This window comes from Cydia amplana, chromosome 15 (assembly GCF_948474715.1).
Source record: "Cydia amplana chromosome 15, ilCydAmpl1.1, whole genome shotgun sequence".
NCBI classification, from domain to species: domain Eukaryota; kingdom Metazoa; phylum Arthropoda; class Insecta; order Lepidoptera; family Tortricidae; genus Cydia; species Cydia amplana.
The window spans coordinates 17,152,938-17,180,215 of NC_086083.1; the positions used below are offsets into that span (position 1 = coordinate 17,152,938).

The 27,278-nt window shown below is 41.9% G+C and overlaps 2 protein-coding genes across 2 annotated transcripts in view; both read right to left on the minus strand.

Moving 5' to 3' along the window:
- Positions 1-22,844, minus strand: part of LOC134654676 (uncharacterized) — a 262,505-nt gene extending 239,661 nt beyond the window's left edge. Inside the window, exon 1 of the mRNA XM_063510155.1 lies at positions 22,841-22,844. The gene's annotated coding sequence lies outside the window, so the exon portion shown is untranslated. The remainder of the gene's footprint in view (positions 1-22,840) is intronic.
- Positions 2,748-27,278, minus strand: part of LOC134654683 (ADP-ribosylation factor GTPase-activating protein 2) — a 33,847-nt gene continuing 9,316 nt past the window's right edge. The window contains exons 7-11 of the mRNA XM_063510162.1: positions 7,002-7,124; positions 6,672-6,789; positions 5,089-5,238; positions 3,593-3,709; positions 2,748-2,863 (exon numbers count right to left, since the gene is read on the minus strand). Of these exons, the coding sequence (XP_063366232.1) occupies positions 2,762-2,863; positions 3,593-3,709; positions 5,089-5,238; positions 6,672-6,789; positions 7,002-7,124 (610 nt within the window). The 3' untranslated portion in view covers positions 2,748-2,761. The remainder of the gene's footprint in view (positions 2,864-3,592; positions 3,710-5,088; positions 5,239-6,671; positions 6,790-7,001; positions 7,125-27,278) is intronic.

Sequence of the window (27,278 nt, forward strand, 5' to 3'; positions counted from 1 at the left end):
CGCCCCTCCCCTCTCCACGAAACAACTGGACTGTAAACAAGTAAACCCTTTGAACGCCATAAGTCTTATACAAAAACATCTCTCACACGCCAGGATTACGTGCGTAAGTGTTCCAATATAAACCTTATTAGAACGCATGAAGGTTATAAACGTTGTTGACGCATCCAAAAGGTCAAGCTGCATCGTGTAGAGTGGACGTTAATGTACAGCCAGCAGCAGAATTAGCGACGCGAAGTGGAAATATGCCCAGTACAGTCATCTGCGATAATATACTGCGCAACGAAACGCACAAAAATAAGACACGCTTCGTCTATGACTACAAGATAGATAGATGAAACGTTTATTTGAAATAGATTGTGTCAGATATTTTTTCAAGCTTCGCTGTGTCAGATATTATTTGGACTGACGGTCAGACTTTAATTGTTGATCCATTCAGGGTTCAAGCTAATTTGGTTGTCAATACAAAGGGTATGAAATGTCCGATGTAAAGTGAACCCTAAATTTTGACAAATTAATCATTTGTGAATTGTTTTGAGCAACGTCCGCGCAGCAATTTCTGCTGTTTTCTGAATCACACACACACACACACACCCACAGATAAAGGGTTGTGCGTTAAACATCAAGGAATGCAACAAACAATTCATGAAACAATATTAATGCCCAGGCCAACTGAACATAGACCTTGTCACTGCAATAAATAAGGTTACAGTTATCGGCGTTATCGCCACAGACTATAACACTAAATGGTTCATTATAATTACATCTGCAATGTGAACTAATTTACAAATGATATTTTTCATCACACTTGCGATGAAATACATTTTAAGTCAAAACAATGTTAATTAGATACACAAAGAATATATTATTAGGTCCGCCATTTTGGTAATTTTTGCCAAAGTATCCAGGCAAAGACACGTTCATCAATTTCATCATACAGGCACGTTTAACACGTTCGCTATTGAACCGGGCCAGGGCCGCAGTGAGCGTGTTAAACATAAGTGATTGATATAAGTAACGTTAGCAGTATATCCACCTTAAGGCCAAGCCACACCGGCTTGCGTGTGCGTGACGTGCGCGTGTGCGTGCGCTAAAATGTTGGAGCTGCACACGCACACGTCACGCAAACGGTGTGTCGTCTCTCATAAGGATCTGTATACTACAACGCCGCACGCGCACGTGCACGTCACGCACACGCAGCCGGTGTGCACAGGCCTTTAGTTAAATAAAATGTATCAGTTATACATTTTACAGTAAAACTGATTAAATGAAAAATCTATTACTCCCTGTACGTATGCGTGGAAAAACATACATTACAAGCAAGTGTAATGAAAAATCTAAGCAATCAACGTGAACGATACGGTAGCCACCAACCAAACCAGAACCCCATTTTGAGCAATAATACAGTCAAGTAGATAATAATTTAATACGTTATTACAGGAGTTATATTTGCTATTGCTTTCTCAAAAGTGTATGTCACTTTCGGTGATCATAATACATTTTATTGTTATTTTATACTTGACTGTATTTCTGAGTAGTGGCTGTCTAAACTAACACTGTATATGATATACAAAACGTTATATTACAATATTTACACAGCGATTCGTGGTTTTTCGAAGCTGCCAGTCGACAGAAGATTAAAGAGCGATTACGTGTTCTATCTAACTCGCTGACCGACAATATTTAAACTCAATGTTAGATGTAGAATGTTAATAAATGCAATTTCACAGTACATTTTGCATTTCTCTCATATAAACGCTTTAATATCATCTGTCGAATACCAGTATGTACCACTTTTAATATCATAATATTCACATTAACAACAATCATGTTTCATGTTACATATTGTATATTCGTTAGATTAACGCTCGATTTCACCGTAGACAAAACGACAATGACAGCAGACAGTTGAAAGTAGATGGTGCTAGGTTATCAAGTTATAACGGCTGCCATTATTTATTTACACTGTTCGCGTCTTAGTGTGTCTTGTCTATGGCTGAAACATAGCCCGTAATCTTCGTTATGTTACAAAAAAATAAAGTCGGGTTTAAAGATTTGTTAGTAAATATGACAGAAAAGTCTGCAACTTACTGTAAGTGTGATATAATATTATTGTTATGTTTCCCGCTCGCATTATAAACAAACTTACAATCAACATTTACTAAGAGCGTTAATACCCTGCCCATACCTTATTCGTTTCGAACCTGATAAGTTTCTGATTCAGAACAGGTTACACGTGGAAAAACGCTCTAAATATGACCCGACCCAACATACGAGAAATCTCAATCCTAAAAATATGTATCATACGCGGGGATACATAATTTTTGAGGGTACAAACGAGTGCTAGTTGTCAAAGACAAAAATTATATATTTACTTAGAATTGTGTTTTTTTTTATTAATGTTTTACTACTCTATTATATTGCTGATCCACAATAATAACTGAAAGTATCACACTGGCACGTGCAAGTCGGGGCAGAGTTAGAATAGAACCAACCTAACTCTGCATTTGTAATCACAAAGTGGGGCTGCCACCATTCATATCAAACTTATACGAAAAGGTGACGTTTATCATTATAACTTCCCACTTTATTCCGTTTAAATCGGTGCAAAGTTAACATTGACGGACTCGAGCTTAAATTCTCGCCACTCGCAGGATATATTTTAGAATTTAGTTGGAGGACCCTATGAAAGCGCATCTCGTCGGTAGGTCAGGTTGGTGGTGAGAGCTGGCCGGCCCGGGCCCGGGTGGGTGTGGAGGCCGCATCAGTACCCGTAGCGCTCCTGGATGGAGGACACGACGCCGTTGGCCAGCGACGACAGCCGTCCCGCCACGCGGGTCACGCCCAGGCGGACCGACTCGCGCACCTGCACCATACACAAAATCAAACTTCAATTTCGAAATAAACTTAGGCTGGCAAATTTAATTGCACGAAAGTGGAGGTAGAGGAACACTTAACACGTTCAGTGCCAGCGCGAGCTACGCGCTACGAGCGTAGCCGATAACACGGAAAAAATCGTATGTAGCGAAAAGCGCCTACGAACAGTGAACTCCACTAGCGAGTCGCCGGCAGTGAATGTGTTAATAGGCTACATGACTAATTTTTTTTATGGTATAAATCGATCGGGTTTGTTTTTAGGATCAAATGTCTATATGGGACCCATTGCATTAAAGTAACACAAAAGTCAGAAATTGTAGTCAAAGTCCGACAGTCGCACTTCACTCGCGAAACGCCCTATACAAAACGGCCAGAGGCCGTGACGTCATCGCCCATCTTGTAATATGGACAAAACAAGAAAATTGCGTTTTTGTCGGTGAAATATTGCGTTTATGTATATAGTTGCTATACAATATTTTTTTGGATGAAATGTAAGGAATCGAATGGTACCCTTACTTTTATCGTTTTTGGAAGTTAAAGAAAACTTAAATTGTGAAACTTTCAGGTCCCGTAATTTTGTAATTTTTCAATATTTTATTTTAATATCCACATTATTGTGATAAATTGCTCGTTTGCTATCTATTTTACTAGATTTTGTTATAAAATTGAACATGTGTCATCATCCCTATTGTAAATGTTTCACAAGGCGGGGTGTAACCTCGTCCAGCTGCGGCGGGCGCGGCGGGCGCTCGGCGCGGCCGAAGTACTCGGCGGAGCTGATGCTGCTGCTGCCCTGGAACCGGGACAGGTTCGCGTCGCGCTCGAAACGGTTGTCCTGGGAATACATCACATTGTATCATATTCGCTAGGTGCACGACTGGTGCTGCCCTCGTTTTATAATAAAATAATAAATTCATTTATTACAGGACCATCAGGGATCATTTTTTTTGTTAGTACTTACGACTATGCCTTATAAAATATTGTTAGTATTATGCTCTATAAACTATACAATGTCATTTTGTAGCAAAATATAAATAAATTAATTGAAATTAAAAAGAAATGAAATTAAATCAAAATATAATAGATAATAACGGCTTGCATAAATTATAATAAAAATTCGAGCATTAAATTACAAATTAGTTAATAATGTTAATTAATAAAATAAATAAAAATGTCAAAATATTGATATAATGTCACTTCGATTAATTTCAATTTCTGCGCTATCTTAGGTTTTGGCAGACTTTCTACGTTAAATCTTATGGAGTAAATTAGTTCAAGCGGCTGCCGCTAGTACTAATGGCGGCCATTCCATAAGATTACCTGTGTTTGTGACGATCAGCGCCACTTCCCCCTCCACCGACTTCGCACCTTGCCAATTAGCTCGATATATTTACATTTTTGCTACAAGCACATTAAAAATTATCTATAGTCGGTCGAACCAAATCCTTTTCTTTTGAGTGCCAGTACTGGTGTAAGAAAAAAGATAGTATGATTCTCTCTGTCTATGTTTGAAATGAGACAGTTTTTTGACAAACTATATTTGGTCAAGCAGATCTTGTCAGTAGAAAAGGCGGCAAATTTGAAAAATGTAGGCACGAAGGACCATAGAAAATTTGAATCTCGCGCCTTTTTTTACTGACAAGATTTGCTTGACCGGCTATATATCCAATACCTCCTCCCGCTTCGTTATATAAAAACTAGGTTAATATTTCTTTAAACTTTCGATATGCAATGAACTGATAAACTCGATGACAAACATAGCACGAGTTCTGCGCTGCAGTATCTCGAGTGAGAGATAAACTACTTGTTTTTTTATGGGGCGCCTTAATGGCAACGATTTGCATAGATGATGCTAGCTTTCCCTGTCTATGTTTTGTTCTATGGGGTTTGATTTGACTTAAAAAGCTGGCATCTAGGGCATATTTTAAAAAATGATATGACTCTAGGGATTGACAGGCATAGACTAGGAATCCTCTAGACGGAGTTTAGAGCAATTATTTCATGAAACCGATGCTGCCAAAAATACTGGGGTACGGGGGATGAGTCGAGCGAGTCCCGTGCCGCGATCGGTCCGTGTCTTTGAACGGACCAATCACGGCACGGGATTCGCTCATCTCGTCCCCCCGCACCCCCGTATTTTTGGCAGCATCGGTTTCATGAAAGAGTTGGCCTAAGCTCAGTCTAGAGGTTGGATTGTCGGTGTCGGTAACTGACCTGTTCCCCGAAGAACTGCTGCGAGCTGATAGCCTTGGCGGAGCCGAACTTCTTGACGGCCTCGTCCTCCTCCGCGGGCTGCCCGCGCCGCGCGCCGCGCGGGGGCGCCGCCGCCGCCCGCGCCTCCGCCGGGGAGAACATCGTGTGCACCTGACACACACGCACGTCATTATAATGTGATCGATGTTACAGACCAACTAGACTTTTTCTATAAAAATGAATTACATACGTAACTATTAAACAAAAAAATTCTATTTTACGACAAAAGTGCCTTACCTCATAAAATGCCTTACCATGAGGTAAGGCATTTTGAAAAAGAGCTAATACTCTTCAAATCGCTGGATCGATTTCAAAGAAACCGCAAGCAAAAACGCATCGAATTTGGTCGATCCGTTGGAGAGCTTCGATGCCACAGACGGACAGATGCTCTTCTTAGGTGGGGAGGTAAAAAAGATCATAAAATAGAAGTATGTATGTACCTGGCGGGACGGTTCCGGCTCGATGTTCTCCCACGAGGCGGAGAGAGGCTTGGCGCGGCCGTGCGTGTCGCCCGCCGCCAGCGCCTCCAGCCCGCGCCCGCTGCTGTACGGCTCGTTCCTGTATGTCACAGTATGTACCTGGCGGGACGGTTCCGGCTCGATGTTCTCCCACGAGGCGGAGAGAGGCTTGGCGCGGCCGTGCGTGTCGCCCGCCGCCAGCGCCTCCAGCCCGCGCCCGCTGCTGTACGGCTCGTTCCTGTATGTCACAGTATGTACCTGGCGGGACGGTTCCGGCTCGATGTTCTCCCACGAGGCGGAGAGAGGCTTGGCGCGGCCGTGCGTGTCGCCCGCCGCCAGCGCCTCCAGCCCGCGCCCGCTGCTGTACGGCTCGTTCCTGTATGTCACAGTATGTACCTGGCGGGACGGTTCCGGCTCGATGTTCTCCCACGAGGCGGAGAGAGGCTTGGCGCGGCCGTGCGTGTCGCCCGCCGCCAGCGCCTCCAGCCCGCGCCCGCTGCTGTACGGCTCGTTCCTGTATGTCACAGTATGTACCTGGCGGGACGGTTCCGGCTCGATGTTCTCCCACGAGGCGGAGAGAGGCTTGGCGCGGCCGTGCGTGTCGCCCGCCGCCAGCGCCTCCAGCCCGCGCCCGCTGCTGTACGGCTCGTTCCTGTATGTCACAGTATGTACCTGGCGGGACGGTTCCGGCTCGATGTTCTCCCACGAGGCGGAGAGAGGCTTGGCGCGGCCGTGCGTGTCGCCCGCCGCCAGCGCCTCCAGCCCGCGCCCGCTGCTGTACGGCTCGTTCCTGTATGTCACAGTATGTACCTGGCGGGACGGTTCCGGCTCGATGTTCTCCCACGAGGCGGAGAGAGGCTTGGCGCGGCCGTGCGTGTCGCCCGCCGCCAGCGCCTCCAGCCCGCGCCCGCTGCTGTACGGCTCGTTCCTGTATGTCACAGTATGTACCTGGCGGGACGGTTCCGGCTCGATGTTCTCCCACGAGGCGGAGAGAGGCTTGGCGCGGCCGTGCGTGTCGCCCGCCGCCAGCGCCTCCAGCCCGCGCCCGCTGCTGTACGGCTCGTTCCTGTATGTCACAGTATGTACCTGGCGGGACGGTTCCGGCTCGATGTTCTCCCACGAGGCGGAGAGAGGCTTGGCGCGGCCGTGCGTGTCGCCCGCCGCCAGCGCCTCCAGCCCGCGCCCGCTGCTGTACGGCTCGTTCCTGTATGTCACAATATTACACTACATTTCAGATGTTAAAGTAAGACAGATAGTGAAGTAGATGAAATACAAATAATTTGAAGAAAACAAAGTAAGAGAGCGTCAGTATAAACGTATTTTTATAGAAATATGACTTTAACGATGACACTGCCATACTTTTTAATTGCAAATGCCATGCATAATTAGCTCGGTCCGACTCTATAATCTTATGACCTGATCATTGTGAAGACGGAGTTGAAGTCATCGAGTTCGTCCAGCGTAGACCTCGTGTTGTTCGCGGGCGCGCCTTCCTGTTCTATCGTTGTCATATCGGACGTGGCCGAATGTGACACGCCGCTGCAAAAACACAATTTAGGAATGAGGGATGTTCATTTAAAAAACTCTCGAAAATTATTTACATGTACAAAGTTTGGTCGAATGCTGATAGCGACCCTGCGGCACCCCGTCTAAAGCGGAGTCGGCACTCGTTGGTGGTTTTAGACGGTAGTCCTCCACTGGTTAGTCCGTCATCCCCCCTGGTTCCCCCGGACCAGGTGGCATGCGTAAACGCATTTCCCCAACGTAAAAAAAAAAAGGAGCGAAATACGAATTCTAAACAATTTTTTTTTTTAATAAACAATAGTTAAAAAAGTCTAAAAAAACATCAACATCAAGCATCAGATTGTGTAGTATGGAGGCGCGGTCGCGTGCGCTCGTCCATTTTCGTTTTAAGCTTAACCATTGTTGAGGATTGTCGCGAGTGCCAGGCACTGCGATGACGTTTAACAGCAATATTCACCGCTGGCAACCCTACCAGGGAGTAGTGTATCTATGGTGAGTAAACAAGCTTCATGGTCTATGGAAGTCTCTATGGTCATAATCTTCATTGTCTATGGAAGTCTCTATGGTCATCACTGTCTCCGTACACGTGGCTAATGAGATATCATACTTTGTCGCCATTCCGAGAGGAACAGTGAAGTGTGTTAGAGGTTATGTTCATCCTACGAAGCAGGGAACCACATGGGCTGGTCCCCCTAAAGCTGAGTATTCTCCACTTGTTTGTATTTGTTTTGCTCTCTATCCTGATCATGTAATGTGAACTCATAATGTAGCTAATTTGTTTCACTACTAGTTTCATGACTCTTGATACCTAAGATCCTCCATGAGAATTACTTCTATAATGTTTGTCCCCGTAACTGGATAGATGTGACCACAACTTAGATAGGGTCGACGAGGAGATGGAGGAGGAGAATGGTTCAATATCGGCAGCCTGTAAAAGGGGGCGCTAATGCCTGGAACAAGTCTGACGAGACATATCTATATGACGGCGGCCCGTGCGGCGTTCACGCCTTGACTATATCGGCGACCATTTGGTGGTGTTAACGCCTCGAATGTATCTTATCCGTAACGGCAACCACTTGTGGTGTTTAATGCCTTGAAGTCTAATCAGCGTGTATGATCTACGGGACATTACCGACTAACTGACCAAGTAACTTAGCAGAGTCTCCACGACATTACTGACCGACTGAATCTCTATTAGACGCATGTACCCACCATATCTTCATCATGCCAACTTGTATTAGTAGCTTCGTGAAACCCCAAAAGATATCCGAGATACTCAGTGATAACGGTGATGTCATAGATCACTTAAAACCCTTAGGTGGTGCGCTGGAACCCCGCAGGCGTGGCCTATCATGCGAGGAGCACGAGTTGTCCGAGGGCATAGACGTGGGAACCTCAAGGCTTATACTAGGAGATAAAGGTAAGATTCAAACATCTTTATCTCATACCATCGCGACGCCTTGTCAAGTCTCATTCACTCTACCACTGTAGTTACATAACATTCCCATAATGACAAGGGCGAGTCGCGACATGGTGGAATGATGCTGAGATGTATGAATCTATGCCTAAAACTCGTGATATGGGCCAAAAAATAGTCGATGTTGTTCTTCGAGCTTTCAGGAAATAGAAGAAATTTATTTCAGATACCAGGATCGCATTGATCAGAACGGGTGAATAACTGATAATGTGTTTGTTATTTAATGTCCATTTCAGATACGAGATTAGGTTAATACATAGTTCATAAGCTAAGTATTAATTTCTACTTAAGGTGTAAAAGAGAAACAACAAGAAACCGATTTAAACTTAATGACGAATTGCGAATATAATCAATCGATAAGCATTCGATTCGATCAATGAAGAGATCGAATGTTGTTTGACTCATTCGATTCATAATCATCGATACTGAAGAAATTTTAGAATGGCAACACAGAGCGACGACCGGAACAACCACGGAGTACAAAAAATATAATTAATTTCGGAAAAAGGGATATACTCAAGAAAATTGTCAAAAATAGCGTGGAAAATTTAATTATGTATTATTATTGAGTAAAATGGATGTGATAGTATTTAAGTTAGAATTACGTGAGTTTATGAGAAAGTAAACTGTAGAGCGCTTGGTTGGTCAATCGTTGGTATTATTTTCATCTTAAAATCATTTAACACAACCTAATATGTTAGAACACATTTATTTATTCGTCTTAATTAATTTAATGATTAATAAACTTGAATAGGTATAAAACCTAATAATCATTATATTTTCATATTTTATTCCATCTTTAAGTAAATTAAAAGAATAGACCGTTATGAGCTTTATTTTCATCAGTCTAAGGTTTATTTTACTACGACACAATTACGATTATTGGAAGCGGTTCAGTTTGTTGTGTTGGTATAATTGGTATTGTCAACTCAGCGAGCGCATAACATCACAGCGTGGGTAGCCATCTTCTTTTTTCGTTCAACTACGACTTCGAGAACTCGGTGACAAAGTTGATAATTATATTTTTGTTGCGGGGTAAGTTCTTTTAGTTATTTTAAAATAGGAAAATTTTTAGATTGTTCATTAGAGAATGCGAATCAAATAAAGATACCATGTAGACACCAGATATTTACGCGATTTCCCAATTAATGTTGACGCCATATATTATCCACGTTCCCTTTTCAAACTCTCTTGAGACTTCTAGTTAGAACTCGACCTGTTTGTGAGAAAACTTTCAAAATCTAGTTAAAGGGAGGGTCCCTCTCTCTGACTAACTTAGTTTTTAACGTTTGTTTGACAAAATATTCCGGTATCCATAGGCTAATAGCTGCCACCTAACCTACGTCCCACGGAGCCAGCGCGACGTCTGCCCGGTGTCATCTGAGGCGAGATTCATCTGTTTTACCGTAAGTACATGTTATCTACCTAAATTCATCTAGCGTTTGTTCATGAGAAGACCGAGAAGCTGCTGCATACCGGGACATGTGCCTGCTACACTATATGCCTTGCTTGGGGCTTATTTCGCCGCTAAATAAATATTATCTATACTTGATATGAGATTCACGAGCACTTTAGTGAAAGGAGTAATTCATTTGAATATAATTGTGTGATATATTTGCTTAATTTACCTTCATTTGTTTAGAAACTAAAATTAATAATGCGTCCAACAAATTAATTACTTGATTAATTATATAAGTAAATTCTTATAAAATTAGTACTTCACTATATTTTTACTAAATATCATAATCAATTTAACTTTATAGTAAAATTCTAGCCATCATCGGAGCAACATTATTTTGATAAAGTAATAAATAATATTCCAGACTATCAGTAGTATATTCATATCATGATATAATATCTTATTTAGAAATAAATTCAAAGATGTGCTCAAACAAATTAAATATGAACGGAAAGGAATTTCAACTTTAGTCCAGTAATTTCATCAAACGTTGAGATTTCTCTATATTGCCTGCTGCCTGGAGTTTTACAAATTTTAGAGAACTGCTTCTGCTATGTGTGATTAAATAAATATTTGTGTGTTCATTTTTTACAAAACCCATGCCCCATACCCTGTTTACCCATGCTTATAATTTGGTGAATGCTTTGTGTGTTAATTTACAGCGGTTATATGTGACAGTGTTTTTCAATATATACATGATGTAGGTTGTAGTAATTGAAGAACAATACAAACAAATAAAGTGAAACTTAAAATTAAAATAAAATATCAAACTTAAAACTAAATGATTACACTATGATTATCATTATGTGACATAAATACTTTGTTAGATATTTCTTGACTTTTGATTTTGTTAAAACACAGTGAACACACTTTGAAATTATAGATTTTCTTTGAGAGTTATTATACATCAATAGTTTATACACAAATTAAGTAATGAATAAATATTGCAAATTAGAGTCAGTGTTAATTCAGCATTACAAATTCATAAGAAAGTTAGCTAACTTTGTGGACAATATTATTGCCCGTAAGGCCAATCCTGAGATATACATCAATGACAAAATTAATTTTATTGGATGGAAGGTTTCTTTAGTGACATTTACAACATAAAGACACTTTCAATCTATGATTACTTAACTTCATTTATTTTGACACAAAATATACACAAATCATGATTAATAAGTTAGCCTTTTAATTTCCAAATAGACTTGGTGATGACTTAATGAATAATTATTAGAAAATTTGCTAGTATTTAAAACTTCCTTAGAATATTAGTTTCTTAATTTTCGAATAGGTACACATTCCACATTTGGGAACATTTAGTCCATTTTGCATTGATAACTAGGTTTGTTTACACAAAATAAACGAAACGATTATTGACCTGCCAAGAGCTATCAGCATACGACCTCGACCAACTAACGTTGAACCCTTAGATCTAAGTAATTATATGAAGTGAAAGTTTGAGTTATGCTGGACACATACAAGGCTTATGGAATAACTTTAAATAATATATGCCTACGATGCTATACTACAAATAACCAAAGAATTCATGCTTTTTCTCGAATTATTTTCCCTGGGACATTGTACATTAAGCGGTGTGCAATGTGGTTCTACTATTTTGGTGTGTGTATATTACAGGTATCTACGTTACTAATCAACATGGAGGAAGGTTTGAAGACTGCACTTCGGTTTACTGCCAACCATTTAGAAAGTTTGTCTGTCAAGGCGAGGGAGATATTGAGTATCATACCTGGTTCCCCTACGGACGAGTTTCTTCTGGAAATAGAAATTGTCATCTCCAAGCTAGAGAGTAGCTTGAGTAGGATAAAGGCCGAAATGAACAACTATTTTAAGATGGCTAACCAGCCTGATGCCGACGAGATCTCCAGGGTTTCTACGATCCAGCTGGCAGCTGAAGAAGATTTATGTGAGCTCCAAGTGCGGATTAGAAGAGCTCGAGCCACATCAAAAGAAGCTACCATGCCGGTCTCGGGGAAGTTACCCAAATTGAATCTACCAGAGTACCACGGCGATATTCTAACCTGGCACCAGTTTTGGGATCAGTTCGTCTCCTTAGTTGATAGTAGAAGACTAAGTGATGTAGATAAATTCATGTATCTCAATTCTGCTGTTAAGGGAGAAGCCAAGAAGCTGATCGAAGGGCTAGGAACCACCAACAGGAACTACGCCATTGCTGTCAACACTTTGAAAGAAAGATATGGACGCGTGGAACTTGTTAAGGATGCACATTACTCTGCTTTAAGCAAGATCAAGCCTGCCGACAGTTCCACTAGCAGTTGCCGGAAGGTTTTGAACGAGATAGAGACTCATCTTAGAGTGTTAAGTTCCTTAGGCGAAGACGACACACACAGCTACCTTCGGTTTGTAATACTGGAAAAATTCCCCGAAGAAATAGTCTATGAGTTGAAGAAAAGAGTTCAGGATGACTCGGTACCCGAAATAAGGAAGGAGCTAGAGAAGCTGATATCCGCCAAGGAAGATGCTAGTCGATTTATGTCTCAGACAAGTGAAAGTACTTCAGGCAACTACACTACTGAGACACTGCACATCAGTGAAAGATTTAATAACCCTAGATTTGGAAGAGGAAGAAATAATTATAGGTTTAAGAATAATGGTAATGGACAGCGAAACAATTATACTTCACTTTCAAGAGACCAGGGGCGGAAGAGGAAGTTTGAAAATAATCAAGAAAGAAAATTTTCAACGGAACCATCTGGAAAGAGGTTTAAGAAGTCATGCATCTTCTGTGAAGCAGAACATAACTCCCAAGATTGCAACAGATACACGACAATAAAAGGGAGAATGGATAGACTTAGACTCGTTGTTTTAGATGTATAAGAAGGGGGCACCAGAGGCGAATGTGCAGAGAAAGGAAACCTTGCACGCACTGTGGAGACAGATACCATCACTTGCTTCTGTGCCCAAGGTTACTTCCAGAAAATAAGCAGATAAAGACAACGGAAGTACAGAAGAACAAAGCAGAAACATCTAAAAATGAACAGGAAAACAACGGAGCCTCCGGGCCTACCATTCCTTTGTGACTAGGCTTAGTGAACGATGTGCGACCCACCGTTATGCAAACAGCCATTATAGAGATAACTGCTGAAGGAAATAACAACAGGCATAAGGGTAGGGTAATGCTTGACGGAGGAAGCATGAGATCTTACATTACAAAGGACTTCGCAAAGAAACTCAACTTGGTAACCATAGAAGATAGTCATCTTACCATATTTGTTTTTGGTACCAATACACCTCAAGAAGTGGAAAGTCCCAAAGTCAAGATACAGATGGTGACACAAACCGGTGAAATTGTTTCAATTAATGTCAACGTCATCCCTGTGATTGCAAGAGGCGTTCCATACTTAGGACCTGACCTTAAATTATGGAATCCGGAATATAAGTTAGCTGATGATGGATCCTTCGGTGACCGGATAGACCTTTTAGTGGGTAACGACTACTATCTATCTCTGTTATTACCCGAGATAATAGAATTAAAGGAAGATCTTTTCATGATTAACACCAAGTTTGGATGGACTTTCGGTGGAAAACCAGAGATAGAAACAGATAATAACTTGGAAATCATCACCTATTGTCAGACTAACTTGGATATAGGAAGAAACAAACCTGACTTACCATTAGAAGGTGTAAACCTAAAGGAACTATGGGATCTTGAAACAATTGGCATCGTGGACTCTCCGAAAGAGAGCAGAGAGGAAGAAGCCTTACGTCATTTCAACGAGACGACCCGGTTTGAACATGGCAGATACCAAGTCTCGTGGCCATGGGTAGAATACCCTCCAGACTTGGATCCTAACTTCGGTTTGGCACTAGGACGACTTGTCAGTTTAATTAATCGTCTAGATGCTGACACATTGACTTCGTACGACGAATTAATTAAGGAACAAGAGAAATTAGGTATAATAGAAGTCGTACCGGAGGAAGAGGTTATTAGCCCTAGTCATCCCGTTCACTACCTACCACATCACTGTGTCAAACAGAAGAATAAGCCTCCGCGCATAGTATACGACGCGTCATCGAAAATCAAGGACAATAAGAGCTTAAACCAGTGTCTTTACTGTGGTCCCTTAATGCTGGAAGAGTTAACAGGAATATTGTTGAAGTTTAGATCACATAACATAGGTATTTGTGCAGATGTCGAGAAAGCATTTCTACAAATAGGTTTACAAGTTAAAGACCGTGACGTAACTAGATTCCTTTGGATCAAGGATCTAGATAAACCAATAGAAAATAACAATTTAATACATATGAGATTCTGTAGAGTCCCATTCGGTGTGATCAGCAGTCCGTTCTTACTGAACGCCACAATTAAATACCATTTATCTAGATCTAGTTTAGAAAGTATACAACGTGTTGCTCATGACATCTATGTAGATAATATGGTGACTGGAACAGATACTGTAGAAGAGGCTATAGACTTATATAGCGCAACAAAACAAGAGTTTCAACGAATGTCAATGAACTTGAGGGAGTGGAGCTCCAACTCACGTGACTTCATAGAACAGGTTCCAGACAGCTGTCAAGATAGAATAGTTAAAGTACTCGGACTGGACTGGAACTTAGAATCAGATACACTTCACTTGCGACTAAAGGAACGTGAGTATCCTAGCACAAAGAGAGGAGTTCTACAATGCATCGCGTCAGTGTACGACCCTTGTGGGTACGCAGCACCCTCTACACTATCAGCGAAGCTTCTTCTACAGGATTTGTGGAAACTTAAATCAAAATGGGATAACCCTTTAACTGGAGATGAAGCGAAGAGATGGATTGACATACAGAAAGAACTTAAGAACTTAAAGGACATCTGTGTTCCCCGGTGCTGTGTAGAGAACCTTCGGCAGAAGAGCTACTCCATCCATTGCTTCACAGATGCTTCTACTAAAGCATATGCAGCGGTTGTCTACATAGTGCAGGGCAACCAGAGAAACTTCGTAATAGGAAAGTCAAGACTGATACCTATTAAGGATCAAGATGATTTGAAGATCCCGAAATTAGAGCTTATCGCATCTCTTATAGGTCATCGTTTAATCCAGTACGTTAAGAAGTCACTACAAGGCGAAATAACTGAACAAATCCTCTGGACGGACAGTCAGATTGTAATCGGTTGGTACTACTCAGATAAACTTCTAACACCGTTCGTATCAAGAAGAATACAAGAAATGAAGAAAAATAAAGAACTGAAAGTACGATATGTTCCAACGGATTTAAACCCAGCGGACGTGGCTACCAGGCCCACACAGCCAAGGGAGGAACTGGAGAAATGGTTGACAGGACCCGAGTTCTTATCGAAAGACCCAGTAGAATGGCCTGTCAGTCCGTCAAGTAACACTTCTCTTTTGGTTGGGGAGGGTCTGTCGAGCATTCCAATGGAAATAGAACTTGACGACAGAGAGATACAGGTTGAAGCTGGTAGTTTAAGTATTGGATCTGAAGAAACAACACATAGAGAGGACAGCTCAGGAACTGGACCTAAAGTAGGGACGCACGAAGACATCGGAATCGTATATACTAAGGTTTCCGAGATCAAAGAAGTCCAAGCTAAGTACTTTCCCGAAGAACTAGCAGGAAAAGAGACTAGCTTAAAAAGAAATCTAGGTCTTTTTATAGATGAAGATGGAATACTGAGAAGCAAGGGGCGATTCCAATACGCTAATTGGACGTATGACAAACGATATCCAATCTTACTACCTCCTAAGAGTACATATACAGATAATATCATTATGAGAACTCATAATGATAATTATCACGTCGGAGCCGCCCACACTCTTAGTATAATTCGTCAGAACTTCTGGATACCACAAGGGAAGAAGCGAGTTCTTAATGTCATAAATAAATGTAGTCAATGTATCAAACAACGGGGTGGACCGTTTAAACTACCGCCTACACCGGCTTTACCTCCTGAAAGGGTCAACTACACGGAACCTTTTACTTTTACAGGGATAGATTATCTAGGCCCGATACTAGTTAAAACCCAATCAGGAACGAAGAAGAGATGGATTTGCCTATTTACCTGTCTTGCCGTACGCGCCATACATCTGGAAGTAGTGAGAGATTTGACAGCAGAAGAAGGACTTCTCGCATTAAGAAGATTCATAGCTACTAGGAACGTACCCACAGTAGTAACATCTGACAATGCCACTAATTTTAAATTAATATCCGAAGTTATGACACGACCTTATTGTATAGAAAAGAAGATTAAGTGGCGTTTCATCCCTCAATTAGCACCATGGTTCGGGGGCTTCTATGAGAGACTTGTGGGTATGGTCAAAGTCTGCATGAGAACGACTCTTCAGAAACATCTTCTTACGGATAATCAACTAAGTACCGTAGTCAAGGAAATTGAAGCTGTTGTCAATACGCGACCGCTAACATATGTCGACGAAGATGTAGAACATATACTTAGGCCGTCTGATTTCATAGCCATGGGAAGAACCATAATAACAGACACCGGGAGTGATGAATCCTTACCTCTAGAAACACAGACAAAGAGTGATCTAGTACAAAGCTGGAAGAGAGGTATCAGCATATTGGAAGAGTTTAAAAGAATGTTCATAGATCGGTACCTTTTGAGCCTGAGAGAAAGGTATTCACACTCTCCTAAACAACCTAGGTGCACATCCAAGCTTGAACCATCGGAGGGCCAAGTAGTACAAATAAAGGCAGATAACAAGAATAGACAAGACTGGAAAGTAGGGAAAATTATATCTCTTGAAAAGGGAAGCGACAATTTGTGTCGTGTTGCCTGCGTTAAAGTAGGGAATAAAGTGTATACTCGTTCTTTAGCACAATTGTATCCATTAGAAGTAGAAGATGTGACAAGCGAAGAAGCTGCTGCATCAACGGTGAATAAAGAAGACTCAAGAGTTCTTGAAGATTCACAAATTTTAGATATCGACCTCGAAGTCGATAATTTGGGCGACATGCCTTTTAATGATGAAGGGGATAAGGAAAGTTTATATGATACGGAAGGTATTAGTGAAGAGTGTACTCTACAGAGAGTCACTTCGCCTAATAATATTGAGACAGACAATGGATCAAATGCTGATGATGACACTGGCGCATCTCCACGACCGCGGCAGCAAAGGGATGCCGCCGCCAAGGCCCGAGAGAAGATCCGGCAGTGGACGCGATCCCTATCTTCTCTTCTGCTCGCCGTTGGGAGTGTCGCGAGTGCCAGGCACTGCGATGACGTTTAACAGCAATATTCACCGCTGGCAACCCTACCAGGGAGTAGTGTATCTATGGTGAGTAAACAAGCTTCATGGTCTATGGAAGTCTCTATGGTCATAATCTTCATTGTCTATGGAAGTCTCTATGGTCATCACTGTCTCCGTACACGTGGCTAATGAGATATCATACTTTGTCGCCATTCCGAGAGGAACAGTGAAGTGTGTTAGAGGTTATGTTCATCCTACGAAGCAGGGAACCACATGGGCTGGTCCCCCTAAAGCTGAGTATTCTCCACTTGTTTGTATTTGTTTTGCTCTCTATCCTGATCATGTAATGTGAACTCATAATGTAGCTAATTTGTTTCACTACTAGTTTCATGACTCTTGATACCTAAGATCCTCCATGAGAATTACTTCTATAATGTTTGTCCCCGTAACTGGATAGATGTGACCACAACTTAGATAGGGTCGACGAGGAGATGGAGGAGGAGAATGGTTCAATATCGGCAGCCTGTAAAAGGGGGCGCTAATGCCTGGAACAAGTCTGACGAGACATATCTATATGACGGCGGCCCGTGCGGCGTTCACGCCTTGACTATATCGGCGACCATTTGGTGGTGTTAACGCCTCGAATGTATCTTATCCGTAACGGCAACCACTTGTGGTGTTTAATGCCTTGAAGTCTAATCAGCGTGTATGATCTACGGGACATTACCGACTAACTGACCAAGTAACTTAGCAGAGTCTCCACGACATTACTGACCGACTGAATCTCTATTAGACGCATGTACCCACCATATCTTCATCATGCCAACTTGTATTAGTAGCTTCGTGAAACCCCAAAAGATATCCGAGATACTCAGTGATAACGGTGATGTCATAGATCACTTAAAACCCTTAGGTGGTGCGCTGGAACCCCGCAGGCGTGGCCTATCATGCGAGGAGCACGAGTTGTCCGAGGGCATAGACGTGGGAACCTCAAGGCTTATACTAGGAGATAAAGGTAAGATTCAAACATCTTTATCTCATACCATCGCGACGCCTTGTCAAGTCTCATTCACTCTACCACTGTAGTTACATAACATTCCCATAATGACAAGGGCGTGTCGCGACAAGGATGGTAGCTTGCGGTGGTTGTTGAAAGACCGGAGAGTCTCAGTAAAAATGTTTATTGGTTTACAATGTTACATCAGTTAACTCTAAAATGTTAATATTAATGTTAAATAAATGTTAATAAAATAGTTATTTGTTTTGAATGCACCCGATCGTTAAGAATCCGAAAAGTACACTGATTTGTGCGGAGTAGCGCGGACGGCCGCATCGCCAAACTAAACTGGGTCGCGGGCGCCTGTCACGTGTTCCGTGCATGTGCACTGAACATCTTGCCGAGGGCAAAAGATAGAAATTACAATAGACATTTAAATTATAAAAATCGTAAAATGAAAGTAAATCAAAGAAACTTGTACAAATGTTGTGTAAAATTTACAAATAAAATTGTATAAAACTTAAAGTCCTATAAAGTAATTGTTACGTTCACATAGAATCGTCACTAAACGCTATTTTTCTTAACACTGGGGTCGTGCCCCGCTCTGTATAGAGAACACTATCACGGTCATTTATTTGCACTCGCGCACTTTCACTAGGTCCACTTGTTTCCACACAATCGTTGTTGCGCCTGGAGGGCTGTGGCTGCGGCCCAGCCTCCCGGTTGTCGACCACCTCGGCCGCTTGTCTTGCAGTTGCTGCTACCGTCTCTCGTTGCGACTGCATCCTTCTCCAGCCGAGAAAAAGGATTATTATCGCTCCAATTATCAAGATACCGTAGATGAGGGTATAGTGGTGTATATCGTGAATCGATATCTCCTTCGTTAAGGGTTGTTCTTCTTTCATAATCTTAATGTTCTGCTCTATGCTTTCCCTTAATAACGCAGTACCATCAGCTTTGCCATCTGTTGTCATTTCTGTTTCCATATTCTGAACTGTTATGTTAATTACATGATTAATTGGGGCAATATTCGGAACTTCGACGTCAGGGGTTATGTGGAGTGTGCTCTCCTTCTTTTTGTGGGTGTAAACAGTCAAATTCTCCATTTTTATGATGCAGCCTTCGGGAATGTTGATAATGTTTGCGCCAGTCAGCTGATGCGCTGTAACTTGATCTTTGCACAAATTTCGTAGGTTACACTTGTCGCAGCAAAAGGATAGGTATTGGTTTACACTGGACAAGCTTATCCATTTGTTTTGGCATGTAATAATATTGGTTTTGCACCGATCTACGGTGTTGACTTCTCTTACACAAAAGTCAAGGTCGCTCTTCATTTTATAGACAGGGCTGGTCAATTGACATAAATATGTTGTTGAGTCACGTGATATACAACGTTCTAACTCGTTTGTTGTGATAGGTAAGTAGGAGTCCTTTTGAAGGTTCATTGCAATATGGCTTTCGATAGGTATCACTACTAGCATGTTTTTGCCTACTTGTCGAGGTATGGCTTGAAGGTTATATAAATCGTAGTTATCTCTGCTTATTAATGGTACACGTATTTCCAAAAGAATGTATCGTTTTGTCATGACACATTTGATCCGTAATAAATGGTAAATATTTGTTAAGTCAAGCTGAATGTTATCGATAGGTAGTGTAAGTTCTTTATCCAATTGTCCCGATATGATACTTAATTCGTTTTGGAGTTGTTGCGGGCTTATCAAGTTAACGTTGATGTGTCCATTGTGGATATCTGTAATTGTATCCAGTAGTGACATTTGAATACCTTTTAAATGGGTCAGTATGTTAGTCGCGGCCATTGCTATTAAGGTGAATTCTGCTGTAACATCAAGTTCATTGATTTGTTTTGTTATTGCAAATGAATTCATTTCTAGACGTGTTAAGTGCTGGTTTATAATCTTATGTTGTTTTTGTATGGTGTTTTCTGTTCTTTGAAGTAAATTGTACTCTGCTTCCACGACAGAGGTTTGATTTTTCCATAACTGGGCCAGATGTCTTTGATTCTCTCGTACTAACGCAATGTCTCGTTCATACTGTTCCGCGAATCGACTGTCTAATACGCCGAACAGAGTGTTTGCGATATTCCCGACTCCGTTTACGAAGCCGCGTCTCCTTCGGGCTCGAGTGTGTATTGGTTGTTTCAGCAAAACTTTGTTGTTATATTCAAGCTCCTCGAAACCGTGACGTAACTGTAACATGATGATTTCACAATGCGACATAGGTTTTATTTGTTTGCAAATGTTATCTAAATGTTGGTAATATTTCGTGAACGCTACTGCGCCTTCCCAGTAAGGGTCTAGGTTGTAGTAGGCTATTATCTTCCACTCATCTCTGATTATCTGCATGTCGGCAACTTTGTCAAAGTAAAGCGCTTGATTTTTTGTTAACTGAGTTGTTTGCATGCACGTTCCGTGTGTAGCTATGGTCAGGATATAAAGAAACATCATAAGTAGTGATAGGACATAAGGTCGTTGTTTGTTTGTTGAGGTGCGTTGTTTCTTCTTGTTTTTTGGTTCTGAAGTTTCAGTGCTCTCTGGCGTTTGTTTGTCGATAGGGAGAAGGGATAATTTTGTTATTGGCCTTTTTAACTCGCCGCTTTTTGTTTTTAGGGTCACCACTCTAACATGACCGTCCTTGCCGGGATGTACGTCGATCACTCGTCCCATAGCCCATTTTCCGGGTGGAAGGTTGTCTTCGTGGATTACAACCATGTTTCCGATCTCAATGTTTTGTTGGGGTTCTTGCCATTTTGTTCTCGCTGTCAGTTGTGTTAAATATTCTGTTTTCCACCTTTTAAAAATGTCTTGAAATATTTTTTGGCTCAGATGCCATCTGGTGCGTGCGTCTTCTGCTGTGTCTATTACTGTTACCCCGGGCCTTCCCGGCGACAGGAAGTGGTTTGGCGTTAAGAAGTCGAGGTTGTCGATGTCGTCGTTAAGGGCGCACAATGGCCGAGAGTTAAGGCAACCTTCTATTAATGTCAAAATTGTTGAGTACTCTTCGAATGTTAATTTTTGTTCTCCTACTACACGTTTTAAATGATGCTTGAGGCTTCGTACAGCTCTCTCCCAGATGCCACCCGCGCTTGGCCATGAAGGTGCGTTAAAGTGCCATTCAATGTTCATTCCGGTAATTTCGGCTAAAAAGTTGCTATCAGTTATGTGCTGTAAATGTTGATATCCCTCTTGCAGTTTCCTGTTTCCACCAACAAAGTTTTTTCCATTGTCGCTGTACATGTGAGCCGGAGCTCCTCTTCTAGCTGCCATTCTCCGGAGGGCCGCCAAAAACGCTGAACTTGTTAAGTCGGTTACCAATTCTAGATGTACAGCCTTCGTCACCATACATATAAAAATGGCTATTGTAGCGATGCTACACGGTTTCCCATACTAAAAACATACTACACAACCTGCAATGAATGAGTGTCGCATTTCCGACAAAATAACATATACCAAAGTATGACAATTATGTAAAACTGTAGTATACCTTCTCAGCTGTAGGTTGATCAAAATACCCCGCCTCCTGGCTGGCTAGATTCGAAGAAACAAGCCCAAAGAGAATGCCACTCGAACGGAACTTGTCACCCGGGTTGTGCTGAAATTACTGGACTGAACCTGGCTTTGCGCATATCAAAATGATCCTTGTGATCCACTCTAACTGCTCAAATAGGTCACATCCTAATCTAATTAGTATTTTAGAATCATTTATAAAATTGCTTAAAATTATAAATCATAAATATGTGGGTCCTCCATCGTTCGACAGAGGAAACGTCAAAATAAACGAAGGTTTCGTTACTGCATAGGCAGGGAAGATATTCCGAACGAAACAATGTAGGAAATAGTAATAAAAGATGTAATTATTAATTATTATTGTTAACAACTTAAAATAATTCAAGTATTAATGAACATTTGTATTTTACAAGAATTACTGGATTTAAAAAATGCTCGAGTTGGTTTGAAGTTTAATGCATTGATGTGAATCGAAACGCAATTGACGGGTTGGTGGACTTTTCGAGAGGTGACAGGTCAGAACACTTGGGGGTTTTTTGGTTTGTCGGGACGACGTGGGCTGGAAGCTTGTCCTAGATCGATTGTGGGAAAAATTGTCACGTCTCCTCCTGCCGCCCGGCTCAGCCGGTGGGAACTCGGACTATGATGTAGGCCCGTTTCCGTGGGTGAATCGCGTGGGTGATTCGCGTGAGTGAAGTGCGCGTTCCGGTGTACCCTTCGCCGCCTTCCGAAGGGGAAACATGGTGGACAGTCGTGCCCCCGCGCACATCATCGAACTCCACGGCGCGGCGTACCCGCGCCGTCCCATAGCCGTAGGGCACGGCCCCGACCCGCAGACCGTGCGTCAGGCGGCCCAGAGCGCCGCTTGACGATCCCGAGGCTCTTCATGCGGTCCCGCCCGCGAAGATACCGGCTGCCGCGGACCGTTCTCGCCCTGGCTTAAAGAAGTTAAGGCTCGACGAACGGCCGCCGCCTTCCGACCACATCCGCCTGCTGCGGCCAGCAGCAGTGTTTCTCCGGATAACGACCTTGCGCCGGATTCGTGAGTGCACCAAACTTTAGTATTAGATTTTGGCCAAAATCTCGCGTCCCGTTTGATCTCGCGGCCGTATTTTTAAGGCTCTAGGACTATATTAACGTTCCCCCTCAGCGGTCGGGGTATTCTCTGTTTCCCAGCGCCCGCATCTAGCGAGGTGCCATGTAAATAAGGTCTGTCACCGATTTGGAAAGTAAATTGCATGATACACATTTGGCCTTATCCTTTATAGCGCCCTATCCCTACTCTCATAACCAGGTTTAAAGCAACAAGAGGTCCTTGTATTTCAATGGTTCAGTGTCTTGCTGCGAGCCTTATCCGGCATCTATTGTTGAGCATTTAAAAGTGTTGAAAGCATAATCTTAACAAACCACAACTATTCGGCCATCGCCGCTTCAAAAAATTCTCATTTTTATACACTACAATGGCGCCCGAACTTAAAAGCTTTCTAAACATTTACCCTGGTTACTGTGAGCTTGGAAAGGTGATAATAACAATTTATAAAAAAAATTGTCATTTAAAAAAAAAACTTAATATTTAAAAAAAATTGTTGAATTATTGGAGTTAAAAACACAATGTCAATTAATTTGTAAGTTTGCTTGTGGCAGGGTAGCAATTTTATCAATTATTATAATTTTTATTAGGCCACACTATGACTAATTAGCATAGCGCTCAGCCACTTATTATTTTTTTCACCACGCTCCATTTGAGAGCATAGTGGTAATTTATTTTAACACTTCATGTGCAAAGTGAAGTGTTATCAATTTATTATACTTTATTACATACCCTGACACAAGCAAACCAGCTTTTTCACCGACATGCCGGACGGGGAAGGAGAGGAATTTCATGAAGTAGGTGGGGTAGATAGCTAAGCCACCCACCCCTACCCGTGTCTAATACCTCATTGTTTAATACGCGACCACTGGGTGCCGCATTGGACACCCGCCCGCCCGGTCAACCCATTTCCCACACATTTCAAAAGTATTAAAATATTTATCCACTTTTACTTGTCAAACCAACTCAAACTTAACATTCTGAAGACTTAGTAGGATAGACGAGACGCTCTAAATTATTTTTTTCGGTTTTGACTTATTCGGTTCTAAATAGAACTATTTTATAGAACTTAAATGTTCACATTATTTGTTTTGTTTGAAATTTGAGGAAATTGGCCTTAGTACCAACCTCAATTCCAGCTATCTTTGCATAGCATTTTTTATGTTGTACTGAAACATGCACCATTTGTATTCGCTAAAGGTAGGGAGATGTCGACGAACGGCATGCTGCATTCCACATGGAGTAGTATTCCTGATTTGTCACATAACCTCCGAATTTCCGACTGCTAGAGCAAACCGCTTTGTAGTTAAGGTAATCTGAAAAAATTCAGTTACCATTTAATCTCAGAGCATTGGTTAAGTGACATTATGCTCAAAATTGTATTTTACAAGGTGTATTTTCAAGCTACCAACTTATTTTTATTTTTCGGGTGAACTTCGGTAACAACCCATTTTTTTTTAGTATGCATACTTCCTTGACTCATTTGGTCAAGATTTTTTCAAGTGTTTTCTGGAAAACCTTATTTTTTTGTGACTACACACCCTAAGGGTCCAGGGTGATTCATTTATATTGGATATAACTCACTGACTTTGACATGAAAAAGAAAACCAAGTTTTTTCTTTTTCACTTAGTGTAAGCCCGCTGGCTACACATTGTAATTGGACTTGAGTGTGAGCTACAAGTTAGCCTCCACTATAAGTACAATTACTAGGTATAAACTAGCAACTAGTTACCACATTCCATTAAGGTACTAGTAGTTTTATAGTTATAGGCATATAAGCATAGTAGAGCATGCTATATTAAAACATAATTATTAGTATTGTACTATGTATATGACTACTAGTAATATACTAAATAGTAAGAATTGAAAAATATAGTTGAAAATACCTGATATTTAAATTAGGTTTTAAATACATTAGTTAACCATAAAATAGAGATTAGCTTATTGGTAGTTACATTGAAAGTGGTTAGACCGCTCAACTTAGGATTATTTTAAATGAAATCCAAGGGATATTTTTAGTTAGGTGGTAGAAACCACAGTGTACTAGCTAGACACTGTGATTTCCAATACATAACATACAAGGACATAGGTCTAACAAGTAGTAATAAAACTTTATAGTCCAAGAGACGGACATAGGTAGACTAAGTTTTAATAATAGCCGGCATGCTCAACATATAAGTCTAAGCTTAGGGTATAACAATGATATATGTTAAATGTATATGTATATATATGCATGCATAATTAACGTCCTAATAGACTTGTTGATTTCGGGAAATATTCTCCGGTTACCCCGGCTGCCTCGGTTAAGCGGACTTAACCTCTTTGCCGAGAGAGGGGATATTGTAGCGATGCTACACGGTTTCCCATACTAAAAACATACTACACAACCTGCAATGAATGAGTGTCGCATTTCCGACAAAATAACATATACCAAAGTATGACAATTATGTAAAACTGTAGTATACCTTCTCAGCTGTAGGTTGATCAAAATACCCCGCCTCCTGGCTGGCTAGATTCGAAGAAACAAGCCCAAAGAGAATGCCACTCGAACGGAACTTGTCACCCGGGTTGTGCTGAAATTACTGGACTGAACCTGGCTTTGCGCATATCAAAATGATCCTTGTGATCCACTCTAACTGCTCAAATAGGTCACATCCTAATCTAATTAGTATTTTAGAATCATTTATAAAATTGCTTAAAATTATAAATCATAAATATGTGGGTCCTCCATCGTTCGACAGAGGAAACGTCAAAATAAACGAAGGTTTCGTTACTGCATAGGCAGGGAAGATATTCCGAACGAAACAATGTAGGAAATAGTAATAAAAGATGTAATTATTAATTATTATTGTTAACAACTTAAAATAATTCAAGTATTAATGAACATTTGTATTTTACAAGAATTACTGGATTTAAAAAATGCTCGAGTTGGTTTGAAGTTTAATGCATTGATGTGAATCGAAACGCAATTGACGGGTTGGTGGACTTTTCGAGAGGTGACAGGTCAGAACACTTGGGGGTTTTTTGGTTTGTCGGGACGACGTGGGCTGGAAGCTTGTCCTAGATCGATTGTGGGAAAAATTGTCACGTCTCCTCCTGCCGCCCGGCTCAGCCGGTGGGAACTCGGACTATGATGTAGGCCCGTTTCCGTGGGTGAATCGCGTGGGTGATTCGCGTGAGTGAAGTGCGCGTTCCGGTGTACCCTTCGCCGCCTTCCGAAGGGGAAACATGGTGGACAGTCGTGCCCCCGCGCACATCATCGAACTCCACGGCGCGGCGTACCCGCGCCGTCCCATAGCCGTAGGGCACGGCCCCGACCCGCAGACCGTGCGTCAGGCGGCCCAGAGCGCCGCTTGACGATCCCGAGGCTCTTCATGCGGTCCCGCCCGCGAAGATACCGGCTGCCGCGGACCGTTCTCGCCCTGGCTTAAAGAAGTTAAGGCTCGACGAACGGCCGCCGCCTTCCGACCACATCCGCCTGCTGCGGCCAGCAGCAGTGTTTCTCCGGATAACGACCTTGCGCCGGATTCGTGAGTGCACCAAACTTTAGTATTAGATTTTGGCCAAAATCTCGCGTCCCGTTTGATCTCGCGGCCGTATTTTTAAGGCTCTAGGACTATATTAACGTTCCCCCTCAGCGGTCGGGGTATTCTCTGTTTCCCAGCGCCCGCATCTAGCGAGGTGCCATGTAAATAAGGTCTGTCACCGATTTGGAAAGTAAATTGCATGATACACATTTGGCCTTATCCTTTATAGCGCCCTATCCCTACTCTCATAACCAGGTTTAAAGCAACAAGAGGTCCTTGTATTTCAATGGTTCAGTGTCTTGCTGCGAGCCTTATCCGGCATCTATTGTTGAGCATTTAAAAGTGTTGAAAGCATAATCTTAACAAACCACAACTATTCGGCCATCGCCGCTTCAAAAAATTCTCATTTTTATACACTACACTATGTAGCCTTTTAATGTTCTTGCTCCTCGCCCTTTGCTGGCCTTTATGTCTACTGCTCCCGTATAATCCACCCCCGTATGATAAAAGGGTTTGGCGGGGTTGCACCTGGCTGCGGGTAAATCTCCCATGAGTTGGACTTGTTTCTTTCCCTCTTGTTTCCGGCACGTTACGCATTTGAGTAGCTCTCTTTTCACCGTGTTATATCCTCCTGTTATCCAGTATTCCTGGCGCAGGGAGCTCAACGTCAGCGTAGCTCCGCCGTGCAAGGTTAGCTTATGTGCCTGGTCTATAAGTAGAGTTGCCAGGCGAGACTCTCTAGGGATAATTTTTGGGTGTTTCATCTCTTCGCTCATCAAGGCTTGATCTAGACGTCCTTTAACCCTTAAAATTTGTTCTTCATCTAAAAACGGGTTTAACTGTTTTAACTTACTTTGTTTTTGTACGCATTTGTGCTTGCGCAAGTGATCTAATTCCTCTC